Source organism: Arvicola amphibius, chromosome 1, assembly GCF_903992535.2.
Source record: "Arvicola amphibius chromosome 1, mArvAmp1.2, whole genome shotgun sequence".
NCBI classification, from domain to species: domain Eukaryota; kingdom Metazoa; phylum Chordata; class Mammalia; order Rodentia; family Cricetidae; genus Arvicola; species Arvicola amphibius.
In genome coordinates, this window is record NC_052047.1 from 114733373 (window position 1) to 114754474 (window position 21102).

At 44.5% G+C, this 21102-nt stretch overlaps 1 protein-coding gene across 7 annotated transcripts in view; it reads left to right on the top strand.

Moving 5' to 3' along the window:
- Tead1 (TEA domain transcription factor 1) overlaps nt 1–5298 on the top strand; it is a 225217-nt gene extending 219919 nt beyond the window's left edge. For all 7 annotated transcript variants that reach the window (XM_038318641.1, XM_038318679.1, XM_038318623.1 and 4 more), the window contains one exon: nt 4418–5298. In XM_038318641.1, coding sequence (XP_038174569.1) covers nt 4418–4531 — 114 coding nt within the window. In that variant the 3' untranslated portion in view covers nt 4532–5298. The remainder of the gene's footprint in view (nt 1–4417) is intronic.
- The last annotated feature ends 15804 nt before the right edge of the window (nt 5299–21102 follow it).

Sequence of the window (21102 nt, forward strand, 5' to 3'; positions counted from 1 at the left end):
GAGTGGTCAGCCTGAGGGTTTCCCTCGGGAATGCCATACCTGGCATGTTGCTTCCACTGGGACGGGTTTCTCAGGCAGATGTACGCTGTTCTGTTTGATTTGAGAGGCTTGTTTACCCTTGTTTTTTATTTTTACAAACAAGTTCTGATTTAAAAGCTTTATGTGGTAGTGCATGCCCATAATCCCCATGCTTGGGAGGCTGAGGCAGGGGGATCAGGAGTTTGAAGGCAGGCTGGACTACATAATAAGACCCTATCTTTAAACAAGCCAATGACATATGGCCCAGGTAAAGGTGCTTGCAACCCTACGAACCTAAGTAGTCATGGCATAGCCAGAATTAGGGGTCATTGCCATCAGGGACTCAGAGCTTAGACATAGGGCTGCTTGCATGGATGGGATCTTTCCTATGAGCTTGACTTACTCTGGAGAGAGAGACTCTTAATGGAGTCTCAGCTGTGCCCGTGTGCTCTGGAAGTCTGAGGAAAATGTAGAGCATCTGTCTCTAGGAGTCACCAGTGCCTTTTGGTGGATGAAGAGTTTACATTGTGGTGGCAGGAGCAGGTGTCTGTCTCAAACTGTGCCCTGCTACAGTCCATGTTTGGGAGCTGGGGAGATGGCTCAATAAGTAAGGTGCTTCCCGCACACGTGTGAGGACTGAGGACTGTTTCTCTGTACAAGAAGCCAGGCTTCATGACACCGCCTGTGATCCTCAGCCCTGTGGAGGCAGGGATTGCTCGATCCCTGGAGGTCATCGGCCAGCCTGGCCTCATCTTGAGCTCCGTGTTTAGGTAGAGATCATATCTCAAAAAGAAAAATAATAATATAGAGTGAAAGCGTGATCAAGGAGGACATGCAAGTTCAAACTCTGGCCCAGATACACGCAAAAGCAAAGTAAGTGCAGGTCTCTGCGCTTGAGAGCAGGCAGGGAGTGTGGCGCTCTTTTCTAGACTCTCAAACCACCCCGATGACTTGAACTCTTAAGTGGGTGGCCACCCACTTTTTGAGCAGGAGTTTCAACTCCAGCTGTGTCTGTGACAGCATGTTGTGGAAGGTGACAGCCCCACTCCCAACTTTGCCTTAGAGAGCTGACTGAATTGAATGTGGCCCTGTGATGTCAAAGCCAAGTCCCTAATTCTCACAGAACCCAGGTACCTGTTAGCAACATGCCTCTGGACATATGACATCCACCAGCAGAGCTATCCTGTGACCTCACTGGCTTTGGTCAAAAATGTATCATTAAAAGCCAGTCATAATGGCACATGTGTGTAATCCCTGCACTTGGCAAGTGGAGGCAGGAGGATCAGGAAGGAGTTCAAGGCCAAACTAGGCTATAGAAAACCCTCTCAAAACAGCAAAAGCAGATAAACAAAATATTTTGATACAAGCAATTAATAGTAGCCAAGAAACATTTGTTTAATAAATAATATCATGGAGCTGAAGAGATGGCTCAGTGGGTAAGAGTACTGGTTATTCTTCAGAGGACCCAGGTTCAAGTCCCAGCACCCACATGGCAGTTCACGACTGTCTGTAGCTACAGTTCCAGGGTACCTAACACCCTCACACGTACATACACATAGGCAAAACACCAATACACATAACAAAGAAAAAAAAAGTAATATTATAACTTTAGGAAACCACAGACTTCAGAACTATGAAGCATAAACCTTCTAGTTGATGGACAGGAGGAGTTACACTATCTGGACAATTTAAAGCCACACAGACTGATAGGCTAGGCTCTCTGGTTCCCTCCCTTGCCTTGGGAATTGAGCTGAATACACAGAGGCAGTGATAGCCCAAGCAGAGCTGAGAAAGACAAAGGTGAGCCAGGAGCCAGTGTGCTTTGATCTCAGTCTCTTTGATATCAAGATAACAGAGGTTGGACCTGGTGCTGTAGTTTATAATCCCAGATTCTCAGGAAGCCAAAATAGGAGAATTGCACATTCAAGGTTACCTGGGCTAGTAGAAAGTTCAAGGCTAGCCTAGGCACCTTAGTGAGACTCTGTCTCAAATAATGAAAAGATGGGGGCCTGAGGGCTGGCTTGGCAGTTAAGAGCACTTGTTCTTATAGAGGACCGAGGTTCAGTTTCCTGCATGGTGTCTCACAACCATCTGTTACTCCAGCTCCAGTGGCTCTGGCTTCTGAGAGCACCAGACGCATGTTACATATACATGCATGCAGGCAAACACGCACACATATAAAGTAAAACCAAATAAAAACTTTAAAACAGAATGAAAAGAGGCCTGGGGATGTTGAGTTGTAGAGAGAACTTGCCTACCATGCATGAGGCCCTGGGTTTTCAATCCTCAGTATAGACAAGATAGTCAGGCAGACAATGAATTTATAAGAAGATTGATGTGTCTAAGTCATTTCTAGCATTACATTAGATACAAAGACCCTTTGTAAATGTTATTATAAAATTCTCACCATGGATTACAGTACCATTTTTATGGTTAAAGAGTCACTATAACCTACCCAGAGTCATGGTGATTGACACAGACTTAAGTCATAAAATCAGAAAGCTTGAGCCCTCTCTACTTTATGTGCCTAGCCAAGACATTTAAAGTCTTGCATGTTGTCTTCGTTCATAAATGGATCTCTCAACTCTGTATTCTCCACCTCAAGATGACCAGTAAGAGTCTTTTAAGCCCCCTCAGCTTACACTGTGGATGTAACCTTAGCTGCTAGGAAGTGATTTAGTGACACAGCGCTTGTGCCATGGTGACTTATGGCCTCTGGCTTGTTGAGTCAAAGAAGCAAGTGAGGAGATATGATACAAAGTCATAAATTGTTGAGTATTTCTGAACTAAGCCCCACGGAAGCCCAAAGAGATGTGGGGGTGTGGGGTTCTAGGGCATTGAAGTTGAAAGATGACATTTTTCACATTCATCAAGGAAGTAAGACTTTACCTAAGTGCATATTCGGGTGTCAGTGCTAGGAATATTGTGATGAACTGAATGTGTGGGGCAGCCATTCCAGGGTCAGGTGAGGGAGGCAGGCATTCATCCAGTAAATGAATGGAAAAGAAAATTATCACCAGTATCTAACAGAGAGATGCATTGTGCTGAGATGGTGTGATGTATGTAGCTCATAGGTGGGTTAGCATCTTCAAACTGATTAGTCTAGTGCCCCAGTCTCCTCTGTCATAGGGAACAGTAGCACCCAGTCACAGAGTTGTAGGTTGGATGCCACCCACTCTGGGCCAAGCATCTCATTCTGTGGTAGATGCATAGTGAGCACACAGCTTCGGTGGCCGTTGTGAGTTTTGATCACTCATCAAATGCTTGGTCACGGCGCACCATGCCTGAGCTGGTTAACTAGGAAACATGGTCCAGTTCTTCATAGTCCACTGGATGAGATGATATTGAAAAACAACCAATCTATATGAATCACATAGCTCCATGGAAAAAATCAGAAGTGAGGCTTTATTTTTTCAATCAGGGACCCTGAGCTCGGGTGCTTGAAAGCAAGGGAAACTTAAATGGGTGAAGCAGACCATTGCAGAGGGGAAATTAGGCTGTCGACAAGCTAGATAAGGCACTCAAGTCAAAAATGTTTTTGAACATGAAAGTCACAGAAAACCATTGAAGCGTTGTGAGGTTGTAAATCTGATTGGATTGGACTTGAGAATGTTCCTTCTGGGGTGGCACGGGGTCGGGCAGGGGAGGCAGTTTGAGGAGCAGAGCCAGAGCTCAGATCTGAAAGAGGCTAATCATGGGAGGGACAGCGACCCAGGGGGAATGGATGGGGAATCCTAACGCATCGGGAGAAGTGCAGCCTGTGCCAGCAGGTCTCCAGATAAGACTCTGTCTGTACCCCTGGTCTTTACACAGCCAATACCTCTGCTGTATCCAGGTACTGCTGGCTGATATGATATACTAATCAAGGTGCCCATGAAGTTAACTCTGTAGTTAGCTGTTGTAAAGTAGAATTTAACTCAATATAAGGTGGGAAAATAAGATTTTAAGTATTTTTAACATAAATAAATAAATATCCTTATTATAGTAATTAGCTTGATTTAACCATCCCGTGATGGATCACACCACCACCCTATAAATTATAATTATTTGTCAATTCAAATTAAGATAAAAATACTAAAATAGTGAAAGTCAGCTAAAACATGTGAATGTTCTATGAGAGAGGATTATTGATGACAGATTATTGATGAATACAGAAACCACAGCAGCTCTGACAGGTGACCTGTTGGTTGCAGGCAATGGGTCTTCCTTGGTTATGGTACAGGGCTCAGCTGGGGTTCCAGTGGGACTTGCAATCCCCTGAACGTGTTGGAGGATACAGAGCGAGGCCGATCAGGTCTTTGACTCACCCGTCACCTTCAGACAGCTCCTCCCATCAAATCATGCTCTTGGCACAGATAGGCCATGATCTCATTTTATGCCTTTTGTTTTTTTTCAACAGGTGGTAACAAACAGGGATACACAAGAAACTCTCCTCTGCATGGCCTGTGTGTTTGAAGTTTCGAATAGTGAACATGGAGCACAGCATCATATCTACAGGCTTGTAAAGGACTGAACCTGGTTATTTATATAGATAGAAATCTGTATATACACACACGTATGTGCACACACACACTCTCTCCATTATCGAACGACTGACTGTAAACCTCACCGCAGGTGATGCCCTGGCCCCCAGGTCACACCCTGACTTTTCTAAATCCTGTTTGAGTGAACTTATTATTATTTTTTCATGTGTTCTTGCTATCATTGTAGCTGTGAAATTGTGATGCAGTTGTTTGTGTATTCCTCAGATCTGCAACCCACGATTCCTTGGGGAAGGTGAATCTTACCAGCCTAAACCTCTCTCTCTGCAGACCTGTTTCCTGTTGTGGTAGAAAATAGTTCTGAGACAGAGGATTGGCCATGGGGCATTGACTGCCTTTATACAAATGTATTTAGTTCTTTTGTTTGTTTTTCCAACATAAAATTCTTGTGTTAAGATACAAGTAAAATTAATCTTTAAATGTAAATTAGTACAAGAAAACTAAGATTCTTTAGACTTATCTTTGTAATTAATTAGGGTGGAAGTTATGGAAGAATGTAATTCACTAAATTATTTTTTAAATGAAATCTTTCTTTCTTTTTAAAACCAAATGTTAAACTATAGCCTTAAGAAATACTTGGTAGAAATATCCTAATGAGACAAATTTTTTACCTTCCCCTTCAAGGTTAAACTAATATCTTAATTCATTAAACTGTTGAAACAGGTGTTGCAAAGGAAGAAATTGTCACCCCTTATCCTTAACATATATAGTATATTTAAAAATGTAAAATTGTATTGTACTAATGTGATAATTGATTATTTAATGAAAAAGAAAAGATGGCTCTTTTTGCAATAAGTAGATAATACCGAAACAAATCTAAGCTTACAATGTTATAGTCTTGTGTGTGCAGTTACATTTTATATGGTCAACCAAATTTTTTTTTATGGAGAAGAGTTCACATTTGAACCACTGAAATTTCATAGCAAAAATTTTAAAATTGGCATGAATACTGCACTGTGAGTTGCAAAGGATGTAGAATCCTGTGGCTGAGAGAAAACTGTCATCATCTGGACAAGTAGAGGGCTCATCGGGCTTGGTCACTGCTCCCCGGACTGTCACTGTTGCAGCCCTCCTCACCAGCCTGTGGGTAGTTGGTTGCTGGTAACCCAATGTGCGTGGCAAGCTCTGTGTTCCTGCACGTGTGGATATTCAGTTCTCTGAACTCCTGTTTCCTGTGGTTTGCTATTGCTCATCACCCCTCTCTTGATCTGCTTTACAGACATGGATCTATTTCCTCTGAGCGCACCTCTTTCCTTGGCATCTCTTCATGCGCGCTCTCTCTCTCTCCCCACACCTCTTTCTCTGATCTTTTCAAGCAGACTCCCTCATTCAGGTAGTTCTGTTTCCAAGAGAGATTTCACCGCTCTGATCTGAGTATTCCAAAGCATTGCCCAGCAGCGTTGGTCTCATGTGGCCAGTCTGGGGTTACTTTCCTATGTGCTTTCTCACTGGGGAAGCAAGAAAGGTTACCCCTCCACTTCCCAGGGAAGGCAAGAGGGAAGCTAGAGTTTCCTTAGACTCACATGCACGCACACACAGATAGGAATATGTGAACACAGTAGAACATGACATAAACTTTTTAAGTTTAAAAATCAAACAACATGGCGATTTTTTTTTGTGTGTGTGTGTATGTGTGTGTGCCAAGACTATCAAGTTAAATCCTACTTCTACTATATCCAGGTGACACACACCCCCTCTTTTCCCAGCATCTGCTCTGGCTGTGCTTATATGGTATTCAGCTTCTTGTGGTCTTCGGTGGTTGGGCGTGGCTGGCATGTAGCTAAAAGAACCACACTGGGTTGACTCTTGTCTCCTCCCAGCTGCATCCCTGGTCCCTGGGAAGACCTGAGGAGAATGTGCAAGACTTTGTCATTAGCAATATGCCTCCCTTGTGTAAGCTAGCAGGGCATTGTTCTCTTCAAGAGAACTGCCTTGGTTCCCTGAGTCTAAGCCAGCCCTCAAAGAATGGTTACCCTGGGTTTCTCCCAGTAGTCTTCAGATCAGATGTTTAAAGATCTGTCCTGGGGATGGCATTAGTTAGTCCCTTAGGGATGTTTCTTTAGCTTTGATTTCCTACGTCCTTCCTCCAGAGGAATGTCCTGAGACCAGGACCATACAAATGGGTACAAATGATCTCCTGTGGCTACAGGCCAGGCCATCCCAGAATGTGATTGGGGAGAGGTCTACCACTCCGGAGTGGACTTGCCTCTCTATACCTCCCAAGCTCTGGGGGTTTATTTCTCAAGTACCACCTAGAGGGTAGTGGTTGTTAATGGGGAGGGGTATGCTTTCTCAGAATTAGGATAATGTCTCTGTTGCCTCACTGTCTGCATCCTCTCCTTCCAAATGCCTTTCCCATGTGAGTGGTAGGAATGACCCTGACTCACTTTTTGCTCTGAAAACAGCTATTAATTCTTTAATATATATATATATATATATATTTTTTTTTCAACCCCCCCCAACTTATTTCCATCCTTATATCTCAACCCCTCCCAGCCTCCTTTTCTTTCTCACCTTTAAAGAAAGAAAATAACCACCATCTTACAGTTACCATCGCCATGATGAAACACCATGACCAAAGAAACAAATCGGGGAGTGAAGGGTGTTCTTGGCGTACATTTCTGCATCGTAGTCCATCACCAAAGGAAGTCAGGGAAGGAACCCAAGACCAGGAATTAATGCAGAAACCCTGAAGAGGTGCCACTTACTGGCTTGCTCCTCATGGCTTGTTCAAGACCAGCAGCACAAGACACCACCCACAGTGGGCTGAGCCTTCCTCTCTCCATTACTAATTAAGAAAATGCCCTGCAGACCCTCCCCACTGCCCTTTCGAGACAGGGTTTCTCTTTATAACAGCCCTGGCTGTCCTGGAACTTACTCTGTAGACCAGACTGACCTGCCTCTGCCTCCAGAGTGTTGGAATTAAAGGCATGTGCCCCCATCCCCCGGCTCTACAGCCATTTCTTATGGAGATCTTTTCTCAGTTGAGGTTCCCACCTCTCAGATGACTATAGCTTGTGTTAAGTTGATATAAAACTAGCCAGCACATCCACCATGGCAAATCCGTGCTGCCTATATACTCAAGAGTGTACAGACATCTACTGGAACCACACTCTTAAAAGAAAACTGGCTTCGGCTACCCCAGAAGCTATCAACTGTCAGTAGCTCCTCAGCCTTGGGATGGAGGCTCATGAGCCCCTCTCAGCCTCATTCAGTGCTGGAATTTGACCAGCTTGTTCTCACGGCTGACCCTTTGAGAGCAATGACCCTTTTATGTCCTAAAGACACTGTTTTGCTCCAGTACCCCCTGCCCCACCTCCTGCTCTCCCAGTCTTTCCACTCTGTCTGTAGGAGTCTTCTGGAGTGTCCCTGTCTAATCAATACTCAGTTAGCCCAGACTCGCTTTATCTCACATGAAAGCCTTGGGTGGGATTGCATCTACTCCTTCTTGGTTCCTTCTCCCCTCTTATAATTCCCTAGACCTTAAGGATGCCCTTGCCGAGTCCTGTCCTCTCTCTTCCCTCACCCCTCCCTTCTTAGTGTTGTCTCACAGTGACTCTAGGGCAGCTCTGTCAGGGACATGTGTAGACATCTTCCTTGCTCACCACCTAGTTTAGAAGCCATCTTTTCAATGAAAGAGACCTACATGTCCTGAGACTCCCACAGTCCAGCCAACTAGGGGTCAGGGACATTTTGGCTAGTTTGCTGGCCATTGCCCTGTGCGCTGTCAGAGGATTTTAGAATCCGTGGCCACTTTCACAGTTGTTAACAGCTCATTGCCCGGGGTTGCGCAAGGTTCAACCTTAGGTGAAAATGGCTGCCCTTTCTCTTGCTTGTCGTTAGCATATTGATAACCAGTTTTTCTCCACTTGTCCTGTGAAGGCTTCTCTCCTATAAGCCTCTTTGTGGGGGAAGGGGGTCAGGAAGAGCCGGGTGGGTGCCATTCTTCAACATCTTCCTTCCTCCTACAGCCACCATCTCTTTCCTGTTGCCCTTTCTCTCATCTCTTGGGAAGCTGGGTACAGCTAGCCAGCACCCTCCCTGTAGCCCTTACTTTACCGGGGCTTAAAAAGTGACCCCCACCCCTGGTTTGCTTCTCACAAACTCCCACTCTCTTCCGTGTCCTTTAGTTGTTGGGGTTGTTGGGGTGTGTTTCTCTGCACTGCTTCATGCCAGCTGTTGTGTCTCTTTCGGCTTTTGGTGGGGGAGTGGACCTGGATCTGTTCAGGAAGGTGGCTCATACTCAAACCAAAAGAGAACACAGTTCATTCCCCTTCACACAGTGGGGGAGAGGTGTGTGGTCCAGAGCCTCCCGGCTAGGTAGTCACAGACAAGGGTGAGGGCTTCTCTTTCTTCTTCAGCCTCTTCTGGGTGGAAGCCATCTTTCCTTGGTGCTCTGTGCTTAAGTAATCCCTGAGAATGCATGAGCAGGGTCACTTCAGATCCCCTGTAGCTGTCCAGGGACCACGAGCAGATGGCAAGTCTGATGCGTCTCTCCACTTCCTCGGAGGACAGTTCTCCAGCCACAGGCTTTGAGTCAAATTTCTGTTTGCCACCACCCCAGCAGCCAAGTCCTGCTCACACACCAGCCAAAACAGAACCTTTGGTGTTAAAATTCCTCAAAGGACTTTTAGATCCAGGTCTTCATTAGGCCTCGATACCACGGTGGTGTTAGCCACTGTTTTTATACAACCGCAAATATTGAGGTCACATGACGGTCAGTTTTATAAACCAGGTACCTGTAATTTATATACTTTCTGTATCTGTTCTGGTATACCACACCTGTCCTAAGAAAGGGTAGAATAACTAACCGTGTGTCGGGGTCCTCACCTGTGATATTAGGAGGATGCACGAGTTGCTGACTTCTCTGTTGATGTTTCTGTGGCTAAGCCCTGCACGTGTCTTTTCTGCAAAGCCTTAAATGTCACGTCGTAGGGTGTCGGTGTGACAGGCTGCCTGGGAACCGTGAGCCCTTTTGTAAGCTGGAAGCATTTCTCTTACTACTGTTACTTTTCATTTCCTTTAAGGGAGTTTTCACTTCCCAGCTGCCAAAGCCTCCCAGTGAAGCAGTGCCTTAGTACTACCTTAGTAGCCGCCAGCCTTTTCTCAAGCCTCTTCTCGGCGTCCTTTTGCTAATTGGCCCAGTATCCGAAGCAGGACAAGCCAAATCGTTCTTATTTTTGTTTCAAAAGCCCGTTTTTAAATCCAGCTCTATAGGAAGCTGAGGACTTGGTTTCAGACAAGCCAGATCGGAACCCAAGTCCATCCCTTGACCATGCTCTCACATCCGCATCCATACCAAAACTAAAGGCTGCCACTCCGCAGTTTACTATGAAGAGTGAATTGTACTTTTCATTGATGCCTTTTTAAATTCATGACCAAATACTTAGCTATTTGTGAATCTTCTGCACTCCCGCATGAAAGTGCCTTTGGCTCGAGATTCCAGCTTAGAAAGTGCCACCGTAATAACGACAATTTGTAGAGAGACCAAAAATATTTTGAGATCATCACCATAATGCCTTTGGTTAACCGGGATGAGTAACCAATCACAGGCCTCTATTCACGAGAGAACCTCGTGGTCCCTGCCTGCTGTGAGTCTGCCTGCCAGTGGGGACCCCACCACCACTCACCTACAGCACAGAGCGGCAGCGGGGAACCTGCGAACTGTTGTGTCTGTGTGTGCCGTGTGCCGACTCCCTCCACCCCCCACTGCCTGGCACGTCCGTCAACTCCTCACCCAGCTCTGCATCCCCGGGAAGGAACTCGCGCACAAGCACCCGAATCCCGGCCAGTGGACAGACACCACGGCTTCGCCTTCCCCGTGTGTCCATGTCCAGTCTGTGGAGACTCTTGTCCACTGGGACGGCAGTGCGCACTTACCTGCTTTACACAGCGATGCCGTTGGGTTGTTGGAAGCCTCGAATTGAGATGACAGTGCAGAACAAAAATTAAAAATGGGTTCATTAGGGTCATTGCAGTCAGAGTGTCTCTGGGCAGATTTTCTGGCTCCGGATGTCCGAATGTGCTGTGAGAGACTTCCAAAGAGCACAACATTTGCAGTTTGGCGTTTTCAAGAATGTTCTAGTCCTCAAAGAGCCAACTCTTTGAAGTCTGTGTCAGCTTAGAGTAAAATCTTTGTACATCTGGAAAACCCTACAGCAAGGAAAAGGACAACGGAGGCAAAAAGGAGCCAGGAAAAAAATAGTTTGCTTGGTTTTTTTTCTTCCTTTTCTTTATTTTTTCCTTTTCTTTCTTTTTTTTTCAATTCCTTTGCTGAGGTAAGTGTAACAGTAATGACAGATAACTTTGGAAGTTAGCCTCGACGCTACCACGTGTTCTCTCTGTCCTTCCCTGGTGTCTAAGAAGCAGCCGCTCTGGGCTCTGAAATCACAGAAGTGATTTGCATCCACCCCAAGTTGTATAAAAGTCCTGTTTGTTTCGTTTTTAAAGAAAAACAACTATCAAATGGAAAGGAGAATTCCGTAGTACAGGTTAGAGTTAGTTGTCTGGTGTCTTGGACTCCTCCCTGGCAGGAACACACCACAACTTGAAGAAATGAGTCAAACGTGTTTCCTTGTGCCTCCTCCTAGTCATTGCTGTCTTGTTTGGCGGTAGTTGTCTCTCCTAAACTCTTGCTTATATCTTTAAAAATGAAGGTTTTGTGTTTTAAATGTACTGCATTGCAAAGGGTAGGCCTCACTGAAGTCATGCGCCGTTGACTAAGCGATCTGTATTTATTGCGCCTTCCTTACCTGTTTTTTCTGTGAATCTGCATTGGGTTCCTGTGCCCCACACTACATCGTTTTAGGTAGAAGCAGCATTTGTGCGTGTGTCCCCACCCTTGCTCGTGACTATAGGGTCAGATCCCACTAGGCTGCAGCCTTGCTCAGCCTGGCCCTTGTTGGTTTTCACCGTGGACATTCTATTTCCCCTCCTTCTTAGAAAGGCGGGCAGAATCCACACGTCCGTCATTTTGGAAAACCTGCCCATGAGTTTTGTGTTTTTAATTTTTCAAATTAATTGTTTTCTGTGATTCGTTTCACTGTGTAAACTAGATATTAACTGCACTTCTTTAAAAACAATGTACGTCTCCTGTTACCTCCTTGAAAGATTAACTTCTCTAGGCCTTTTTCAGTGGGCTTATGACTTCAGACAAGGAAAAAAAACAGTAAAAACAAAAAACAGTACGTGCCTGAAAAATGACAAAAAAAAATCTTTTTTTTTTTTTTTTTTTGGTGACATTTAAAAAACCTGAAAAGCCTTGACTTCTTTGATACGCTCGAATTTTATGAAAATTGGTTTTTGCCTCGTGTGTTTGTTCCCGTTCTAAGTGACTTCATGGCTTCTCTGTTGTCTCCTGTGTAAAGTGCATAGGATGGGCTTGTGGCGTAAGCGTTTCATCTGGTCAGTGGTTCCTTTGATATTGTACTGCTACTGGATCTGGATCGGCTGGAACCTGAGCCTTTGGGTGACTGGGTCCTCTTTGGGGAGACCATGGAGAAAGAGGTAGAGGGGCTTCTCCACGTTTTCTTAAACTGTTTGCAGAAACTTTGAAAAGGCATTTGGCTAAAGCTCCCGGCAGTACAGTATTCTTGTATTCGTTAACGTTTGTGTTTAGGTACTGGTACCTTTTTGTTTAAAAATGTTGTAAGTGTTGGCTTTAAAGTGAATTTATCTTTAGTATGATAGTTATATGAAAATTATAGGGTTTGTGTGCAGAGAATTTTTTTATAAAGTGCTTTGTAAAAAAATGTATTCTAGCTCTCGCGGTACCTATGTGTGATAACTTTAATATCCATGACAGTAAGTGCAATTATTTCTTCACTCTAAAATGCTATTTTTGTGTCAGTTCCTGCAGGTGTTTTCATGTCTTTGCAAAGTGACACATTTTGATGCCTTCTTGATAAAGTGGTAGACATTTTGTAGCTTTCTAGAAACTTTGTATCCATACGGTATCAATGAAAAAATAAAGAAAATGAAAGTGTGGGTCACCTTTCTTGTCTGCAGAAGTCTGTGTTGTTGAGAATGTAGTCTGCCTCCTTTTGTCTTAAATTACATTGCTTTCTTGGGATGGGAAGTCCACCACAGCCAGGAGCATGCTCAGTCCTTTTCTTCCGCCATGTAAGTGTGGATGATTGAACTTGGGTCATCAGGCTTGGCTTGGGCCTCTACCCGTGGGGTCGTCTTGCTCTGTGTGGGGAGGGGTTATGTGAAGGAGGGAGGGAAGCGGGTTGGAGCTGTGGTTGTGTCTACTGAGCCTGATCACTTTCAGCTTTTAGGTGTGCTGTACAGGGTTTCTTCAACACCCACGAGTTCAGTTGGCCTTCAGCCTGTCTGTCTTTGGTGCTTTGTTAAAATTGACAGAAGTGGGCTGACAGATGGAGCTTAGTTGGTAGAATGCTTGCCTAGCGCAAAACAGAGCCTTAGGGTTCAGTCCTCAGCACCAAATAAATGAAGTGATGTACTGCATGCCTTTGATCCCATCACTCCACCCTTGAGGAAAAGATGGGAGGATCAGGAGTTCAAAGCCACCCTCAGCCACATACTTAGTTTGAGGCCAACTTCGGCTATATGAGACCCAATCGCCAAAATCCAAAGTTTTGTGGAATAGCTTAGCTTGTCTGTGGATTCCATACACACCCTAAGATGCCATATCCTGTGAATCACAACTCGTATGTTGTTAACTTACTGTGTGCGTGCCAGGGACCAGGGGCACGTAGAGCCAGGGACTGGCAGTGTAGTGAGGAGGCTGTGGGCCAGCCTGCTTTTCCTCCCACCCAGCTCCCGCATGGTTAGCTTTACACCTGAAATAACAACACACAAACTCTGGATTCTTGGGGTCAAACTCGGGTCTTTCTAACAAACTGAACAATCCTTCCAGCCCTAGGAGTGGTGATTGTGATTACTTGCAGCAGCTGAACCTGCTCTCCCGGTGGAGCATCACTGAAGCAGTCAGCAGCACCTTCCATGGCTGCCTTGCCCCTGGCTTGCCCTGTGGGCTGCATCCCTCGCCCCTGGCTTGCCCTGTGGGCTGCATCCCTCTCCCCTGGCTTGCCCATCTTCTTAGTGTTTCCTCTCTCTGTGGGCTGCATCCCTTGCTCGTGTTGTTTCCCTGTTGCCCCTGACAGCCACGCGCTGCCACCAGAGCGCTAATGTCTCCACACAGTTTCACATCGCTCCTCTTCGCCCCAGTTTCTCAGCAGAGTTGATTCCTATGTGCTGTGGTTTAAGGCAGGGTCCAGACCTTTGGGGCGCATGGTAAGTGGGCTCCCGGCTTCCATCAGTCACCCCAGGAGTGCGGTCCCGGAACTTTCAGAGCCCAGCCGTGTTTACTCCCCACCATAGTTTCCTTCAGACGGCAAGGGGCTTCCCAGAATCACATCAGAACTAGCACCTCGTTTCCTTTGAGATATGAAATCCTAAATTGTAGAAGGGCGCCGGGTATACCAAAGTGCTTTCTGTAATTAGCCCCGAGGCAAGTTCTCAGGATTCGCTCCAAGTTCTGCAAGACTAAAATCTCCCAGTTCCTGCTGAGAGGCATTCAGGTTGGGCAGATGCTGTGGCTCTTACTGGTCCTGCCCTCCAGAAGCAAGGATACAGCTTTCCTGACTGGACCATACTGAGGATTTATTTATCCTTAATCTAGATATGGTGCCAGAAACTTTGACAGATGTTAGGGAGGTGTTCTAAATTCAAGTGTGCACTTAATAACTGTACCTTATTGAACGTGAGACAAAAATAAGAAAGTGTCCCAAATTAAACTCATACATTTCTCCCTGTCATGAATGAAGCAAGCCAATACGAAGAAATGTGTAGACATTTTATATTATGAGCATGCTTGTGTACACAACATAGCCCCAGATTTTCTAATTTAAGTAAATGAAGACTATATTCTTACAAATTAGGCAAATTTCTATATGTCAGAGGATTGCTATAATAATAGTCTCTCTCTGGCCTTAATGCAATAGGAAAGGATTGCTATAATAGTCTCTGGCCCTAATACAGTAGAGCTAAAAATCAATATAGGAAGAATTTTTAAAGAAGGCTATATATGCCTCAGGATGAATAAACAATTTAATTCATAAAAAAATTAGCCATGGAAATTAAATTAGCCTTAGAGTAAGAAGTGAGTGTGACGGCTCATGCTCATAGCACTCGGGAGGCCAAGGCAGCAGGACTGCTGTGGGCCAGAGGCCAGTCTCTGCTACATGAGTGTGAGACCCTAGCAAAAATAAAGAAAACACCACGTATTACATAGAATACCCCTAAATTAGTCTCCAGAGGTGTTATGGAATATTACTTTATGTAGAGATGTGTTACATTTGCTTTTGCTGCATTTATTTAATGATGTAAAGATGTGTTCCCTTACCTGCCTAAGGCACCTAATTGTTCTACTAAAAAGCTCAACAGCCAATAGCTAGGCAGTAGAGAGATAGGTGGGGCTGTCAGACAGAGAATAAATAGGAGGAATCTAGGCTTGAGAGAAGAGAGAATAAGGGAGAAAGAGAAGGAGATACCCAGGGCCAGCCAGTCAGACAGACACAGAAGAAGAAAGAAAAATAGGATGTACAGAATGGAAGAAAGGTTAAAAAGCCACAAGGCAAAACGTAGATGAAGAGAAACAGGTGAAATAAGTTATAAGAGCTAGTGGGACAAGCATAAGGTTGAGCACTCGTAATTAATATGAAGGCTCTGCATCATGATTTGGGGGGGGTGATGGTCTGAGAAAGCCTGCTACAAGGATTCATGCATTCTAACACTCCTAGAACATGGTATAAGAAAGGGAGGTTAATGTTGAGCCAGACATTCATTTCCCAAAGTTAAAGAACAAAAAAATTCAATAGATAGGGAGGGCTGGATAGGAGAACCTCCTGGTGGCTTTTACAAACTAAGTAGGAAACAAACACCAACAAAATTTAAAGTTGACTTTTCAATGTACAGAGAAAGCTTCAGAACACTGGCAGTTTGGGAGAGTAACAAAAATAACACCAGGGAAATGGAGCATCACTGCAGCACTTAGAGGAGACTCGTGAAAGTATGACAGATGATAAAAACATACTACAAGATTTTTATGCAACAAAACTTAAAATGCAGATAAGAGTTAACTGTCAGAAAACAATAGGTAACTTCAGAAAATTGTCTTACGACAATGGTGGCCTTACAGTCACCAAAGAGAACGAAACAGTAGCTCCTAATGGTAGCACACAAACCCAAGGAACAAAATCCTGCACTCTTGCGTCCAGGATTCTAGCTTACCTAAGTCTTCTAGAATGTGGAGTTGGGATGAAAAGTGGAGCTGCTAATATATAGGAGATGCGAGTTCAGGGCAGGATGAACGAGAGGGCCGCTGAAGCTGATTAGTAGAAACCATTGGAACGTGTCGTGCTGTGCTACCCTACGGACTGCTCCATCACAGTCATTGAGGTGCCCGGGCCATTTTTCTTACTCAAAACATGTAGGAGCCAAAGTATTTTAGATTCTTAACTATTTGGAGATGATAGGATAGAGATGGGCACAGTCTAAACAGGAGATGGGCTTTTGTTTCACATGCATTTTTCTCACATCATTTGGGAGTAAATTTGCACACTTTTAACGCAGCTGCATGTTGGCCAGATGTGGAGTTTCTCCCTTGCAGCCTGATGTCAGTACGTGGGAGGTTTTCATTGATTAGAATATTGGGTTGTTGGGACTTTACACTGCAGTTACTCGCCTGAGGTCACTCAGTGTGTGCAAGTGATTTGTGGCATTTGGGCTTTTCTGGAACTATTGCAGGGAGGGAGGAGATCTTTTCGTTACCACTGGAAGAGAGAAAAGGAGCAGTTGGCCTCTCCGGTGAGGCCCCACTTCCTGGTTCTCACTCAGTACTATTCTTCCAATGGGGCTGTTACTGCTTGTCTGTCTCTGCCACCGCATCTGCCGTGTAGTAGCTAATAAAGTCAGGGACGTGGCCTGAGATGAGAGTCATGGAAAGCTAACCTAGGTAGTGTAGGGTGCCAATCCTACAGCAGGGAAAAAGGACGTCTGAGATGGTGCACAAGATGGGTTTTCAAATGTGCTCCTGCAGCGTTTGAGATGAATGCTGTGCACTCACAAGGGCAGTGTGTCAAGGGAGACCATAGGCCAGTCCCACTCAGGAGTGTAAACGAGTCAAATAGTATAATAGCAAGTTGAGTGTAGCAGGGCAAACATCATAATGTGTGACAGACAAGATGGACCCCGTTCCAAGGATGCAAACTTGGTTTAACATGAGAAAATCATCCCATATAATTCCTGCTGAAGACAAAAAGAGCAAAACCACATGAAGAGATGGACAGGTGCATCCAGTAACAGCCAGTGTCACTGGATAAAAAGTCTGTGTGTCCCAACCCTGTCAAATTCCCATGTTGACGCTCTGATCCTCAATGTGAGACAGAGCCTTAGGGAGGCAGCTGCAGTTGCCTGGGATATAGGATCCCCACGAAGGGGCTTAGGGCCTTTACAAGATCAGCACCCTCTGCTTTCCTCCAGGCACGGTCACAGTGAAAGGGAAGCCATCTGCAGATTAGGAAGGCTGTCATGGGCAGACAGAATCTGCAGCACCCTAGCCGTAGACCTGGAAATGTGAGGAGCAAATGGGTTTTGTTTAATTTTGTTTAACCCTAAACACTCATTTATTATTATTTCTTACTGAAAGATAAACTGGGTGGTAGTGACACATGCCTTTAATCCCAGCACTTGGGAGGTAGAGGTGGGCAAATCTCTGAGTTTGAGGCCAGCCTGGTTTACAGAGTGAGTTCCAGGACAGCTAATGATACAGAGAAATCTTTTCTTGAAAAACCAATTTGTTGGAAGAAGGGCACTTTTTGGTTCCCAGCCATGCGGCTAACTTAGACCTGAAATAATCACACAGAAACTGTATTCATTAAATCACTGCTTGACTCATTAGCTCTAGCTTCTTATTTGCTAACTCTTACATCTTAATTTAACCCATTTCCTGTAATCTGTGCATCATCACGATGTCATGGCCTACCAGCAAAGTTTCAGTATGTCTGTCTCTGGGGGCTCCATGGTGTCTCCCTGACTCTGCTTTTTTGATCCCAGCATACAGCCTAGCTTTCCCCGCCTAGTTCTGTTCTTCCCTTCCATAGGCTCAAAGCAGTTTCTTTATTCATTAACCAATAAAAGCAACACATAGACAGAAGGACCTCCCACACCATTTCTCCTTTTCTGTTTAAACAAAAAGGAAGGCTTTAACATAGTAAAATTACGTATAACAAAACAGGTATCAAACAAGAACTGCAGTTACAACATTTATATCTACTTTACCTTTTATCATATGTAAGCAAAACTATATCTATTATTCAACTCCATCAAAGACTACAGAAAGATATAATATTACCTAAGTAAACAGGAAGTGCATTGTAGGCAACTTCCAAAACTCTAGAATTGACAGAGACATCTCGCTGCCTGGACAGTCACCCAAAGTTCTTCTGTAACATTGGGGCATCCATCTTCAGCCTACAGGCCCATAGTATCTGGCAGACTTTTCCATGAAGTAGGAAATTTTAAAGACAGTTTTGTCTATTTTGGCAGTTTGTCAGTCATTTTTTTCCTGTGTCCTGCAGAATGTCTGGCAGACTATGATGAAACATGAACCCCAAAGGATTGTCTCACCTTTAGGTGAGTTTAGCAGTCATTTTTCTGCGGGTCCTGCATGTCCAGTGAAGCAGTCACTTGCCCAAATGGCTAAGGAACCTCTTCGATGCCCATCTTCCTCTCTAAGTAACTGGTGCTGCCAGGAGCAGACGTGTCTTATTGTCACGAAAAGTCCTAAGTTATTAAAAAAAATTTAAATAAACTTTATTTTATGTGCATTGGTGTGAAGGTGTCAGATTCCCTGGAACTGGAATTACAAATAGGTGTGAGCTGCCATGTGGGTGCTGGGAATTGAACCTGGGTCCTCCGGAAGAGCAGTCAGTGCTCTTAACCACTGGGCTATCTCTCCAGCCCTATTAAAACATTTTAAATGTCACATTCTGAAGGTCTCCTAAAGATCTGAAGAATACCTATCTAAATGAAATATATCTCTATACATCTAGAAAATCTAACAGGACCACAAGCTTGACCATTGTAGATGATTATCTATTAACCTATATTTCTTAATTATATATTACATTTTTTTAAATGAACTACACAATCACAACACTTTAATCAAGAGCAGAAATATACATTTAACAAGATTGACCTTAAATTTGTATCAATAATGCAAGATCCATACCAATGCAAAGTATCCATCTCTATAGCATATCCCCCTTTAAATGTAAAGAAACATTTACAGGGGCTGGAGAGATGGCTCAGAGGTTAAGAGCACTGAATGCTCTTCTAAAGGTCCCGAGTTCAATTCCCAGCAACCACATGGTGGCTCACAACCATCTGTAATGAGGTCTGGTGCCCTCTTCTGGCCTGCAGTCATACACACAGACAGAATATTGTATACATAATAAATAAATAAATATAAAAAAATTTAAAACAATATTTGGGAATATGGGCATGGTTTTTCTCCAAACTTCTTCCTGCTGTTTACTGGGCAAAATAATTTTGGGGGTGTTCACAGCGACCTTTCAGGGGATCGTGCTCTATCAGACCACACCAGTCTGCCATTATTCTTAGAAGACAAGGTTGTATATATAGAGAATACAAAGGAATAACAAGCAGGTGTATGACTAGAATTTGACAGTAAGTCAAGCACATCATGCACACAAAGCAATGTATGGTACCTGGAATGCATTTTAGGGGCTGCAGGTGTGGTCCCTTAGTAGAGTGCTTGCCTAGTATGCATGAAGCCCTGTGTTTGAGCTCTACCATCATATAATCAGTGCGGTGATGTAATTGTGATCCTTGCAGTAGGGAAATAGAGACAAGAGGATCAGAAGTTCAAGGTCGTCCTCAGCTACTTAGCCAGTTTTTGATAGCAAACAGGGATAAAGATCATGTCTCAGGGAACAAAAAACAAAGCACAACAGCAACAACCAAACCACATTTGTTTCTACATAAGAGAAATAAATCCAAGTACCATTTTTTTTTGTTTTTTTTTTTTTTGTTGTTGTTGTTTTTGTTTTGTTTTTTCGAGACAGGGTTTCTCTGTAGCTTTGGAGCCTGTCCTGGAGCTAGCTCTTGTAGACCAGGCTAGCCTCAAATTCACAGAGATCTACCTGCCTCTGCCTCCCAAGTGCTGGGATTAAAGGCAGGCGCCACCACTGCCTGGCAGTACCATTTCTTTAAAATTATGAAGGCACATCTTTAATGCCAGCACCTGGGAGGCAAAGGCAGGAAGATCTTTGGGGTCAAGGCCAGCCTGGTCTACATAACAAGTTGCCAATTCCCTGCCAGCCTGAACTAAGACTTTTGTCTAAAATATATATGTATTTTTATGTATTTTTTTTGTTTTTGTTTTTAATTTTCAAGACAGGGTTTCTCTGTAGCTTTGGAGCCTGTCCTGGAACTTGCTCTGTAGACCAGGTTGGCCTTGAACTCACAGAGATCTGCCTGCCTCTGCCTCCCGAGTGCTGAGATTAAAGATGTGCGCCACCACTGCCTGGCTATTTTTTTCATTTTTTTACATAAAGGCTAACAGAAACTCTAAGAAAACTTTCTGAGGAAAAATTTAATGTTACTTAAAAGCTCAGCACCATAGGTCAGTGAGAGGAACTGAGGCTACTCCTGAGCCGACACCATCAATTGCACCCAGTAAATCTCTAGATTAAATGCCTTCAAAGTAAAGATTCAGTACGTTTCTTTGTACCCTCCCGCTTGTTTGGTATGGAAATTCAGAGAACTAAGAATGACTCATGGAGAGGAAGAGCAAGTTAGGAGAATGTATCAATTATTGATTGATTATTCTTGAAGCTCCAAATCCATCCTTGGGCATCCTGGAGCAGTGCCCTGGGAACAACGCTTCGGGCAAGTGCACTGCTTAGACTTTGTGGATGGAGAGCACTGGGGTCACAGCAGAAGGCCATCGTGGTAGGAAGTCACCTCTTCTGGAACTCAGGCATCTGCTCTCAGTGCAGGAGCCTTTGTGGAGCAGCCCCAGCTGTGTCCCAGCCACCCCTCCCCACCAGGCCATTTCCACAGCGGTTCAAACTGCATTCAGACACCAGCTGTCCCACCAAGCAGGCAAGCAGCTTCTCACTTCCATTGCCCCCGCACTCCATGGCAGTTGTGGCCGGTGTCCATACACCAGCTCAGGCAGCATGCTCTAATGGCAAGTTGCATACGCTCCCTCTTTTATGTGGTACGAATCTCAGCCTCTGATGGGAAGGGGGCAGGATCCCCGGCTTCAGTTCCTTCCTTTCTCTGTTCTTCAGTCTAGAGGAAGAAGATGCCTCTTTCAGCTGCTGCTTCCAGGCTCCCTAAAGTAAGTTGTGTGTGTGTGTGTGTGTGTGTGTGTGTGTCTGTCTGTCTGTCTGTTGGTCTGTCTGTCCATCTCTGTGCATGTGAGAACGCACATGTGGCATGTAAGTGAGTGCCCCCGGAGCCAGAAGAGGACATCGGCTCCCCTGGG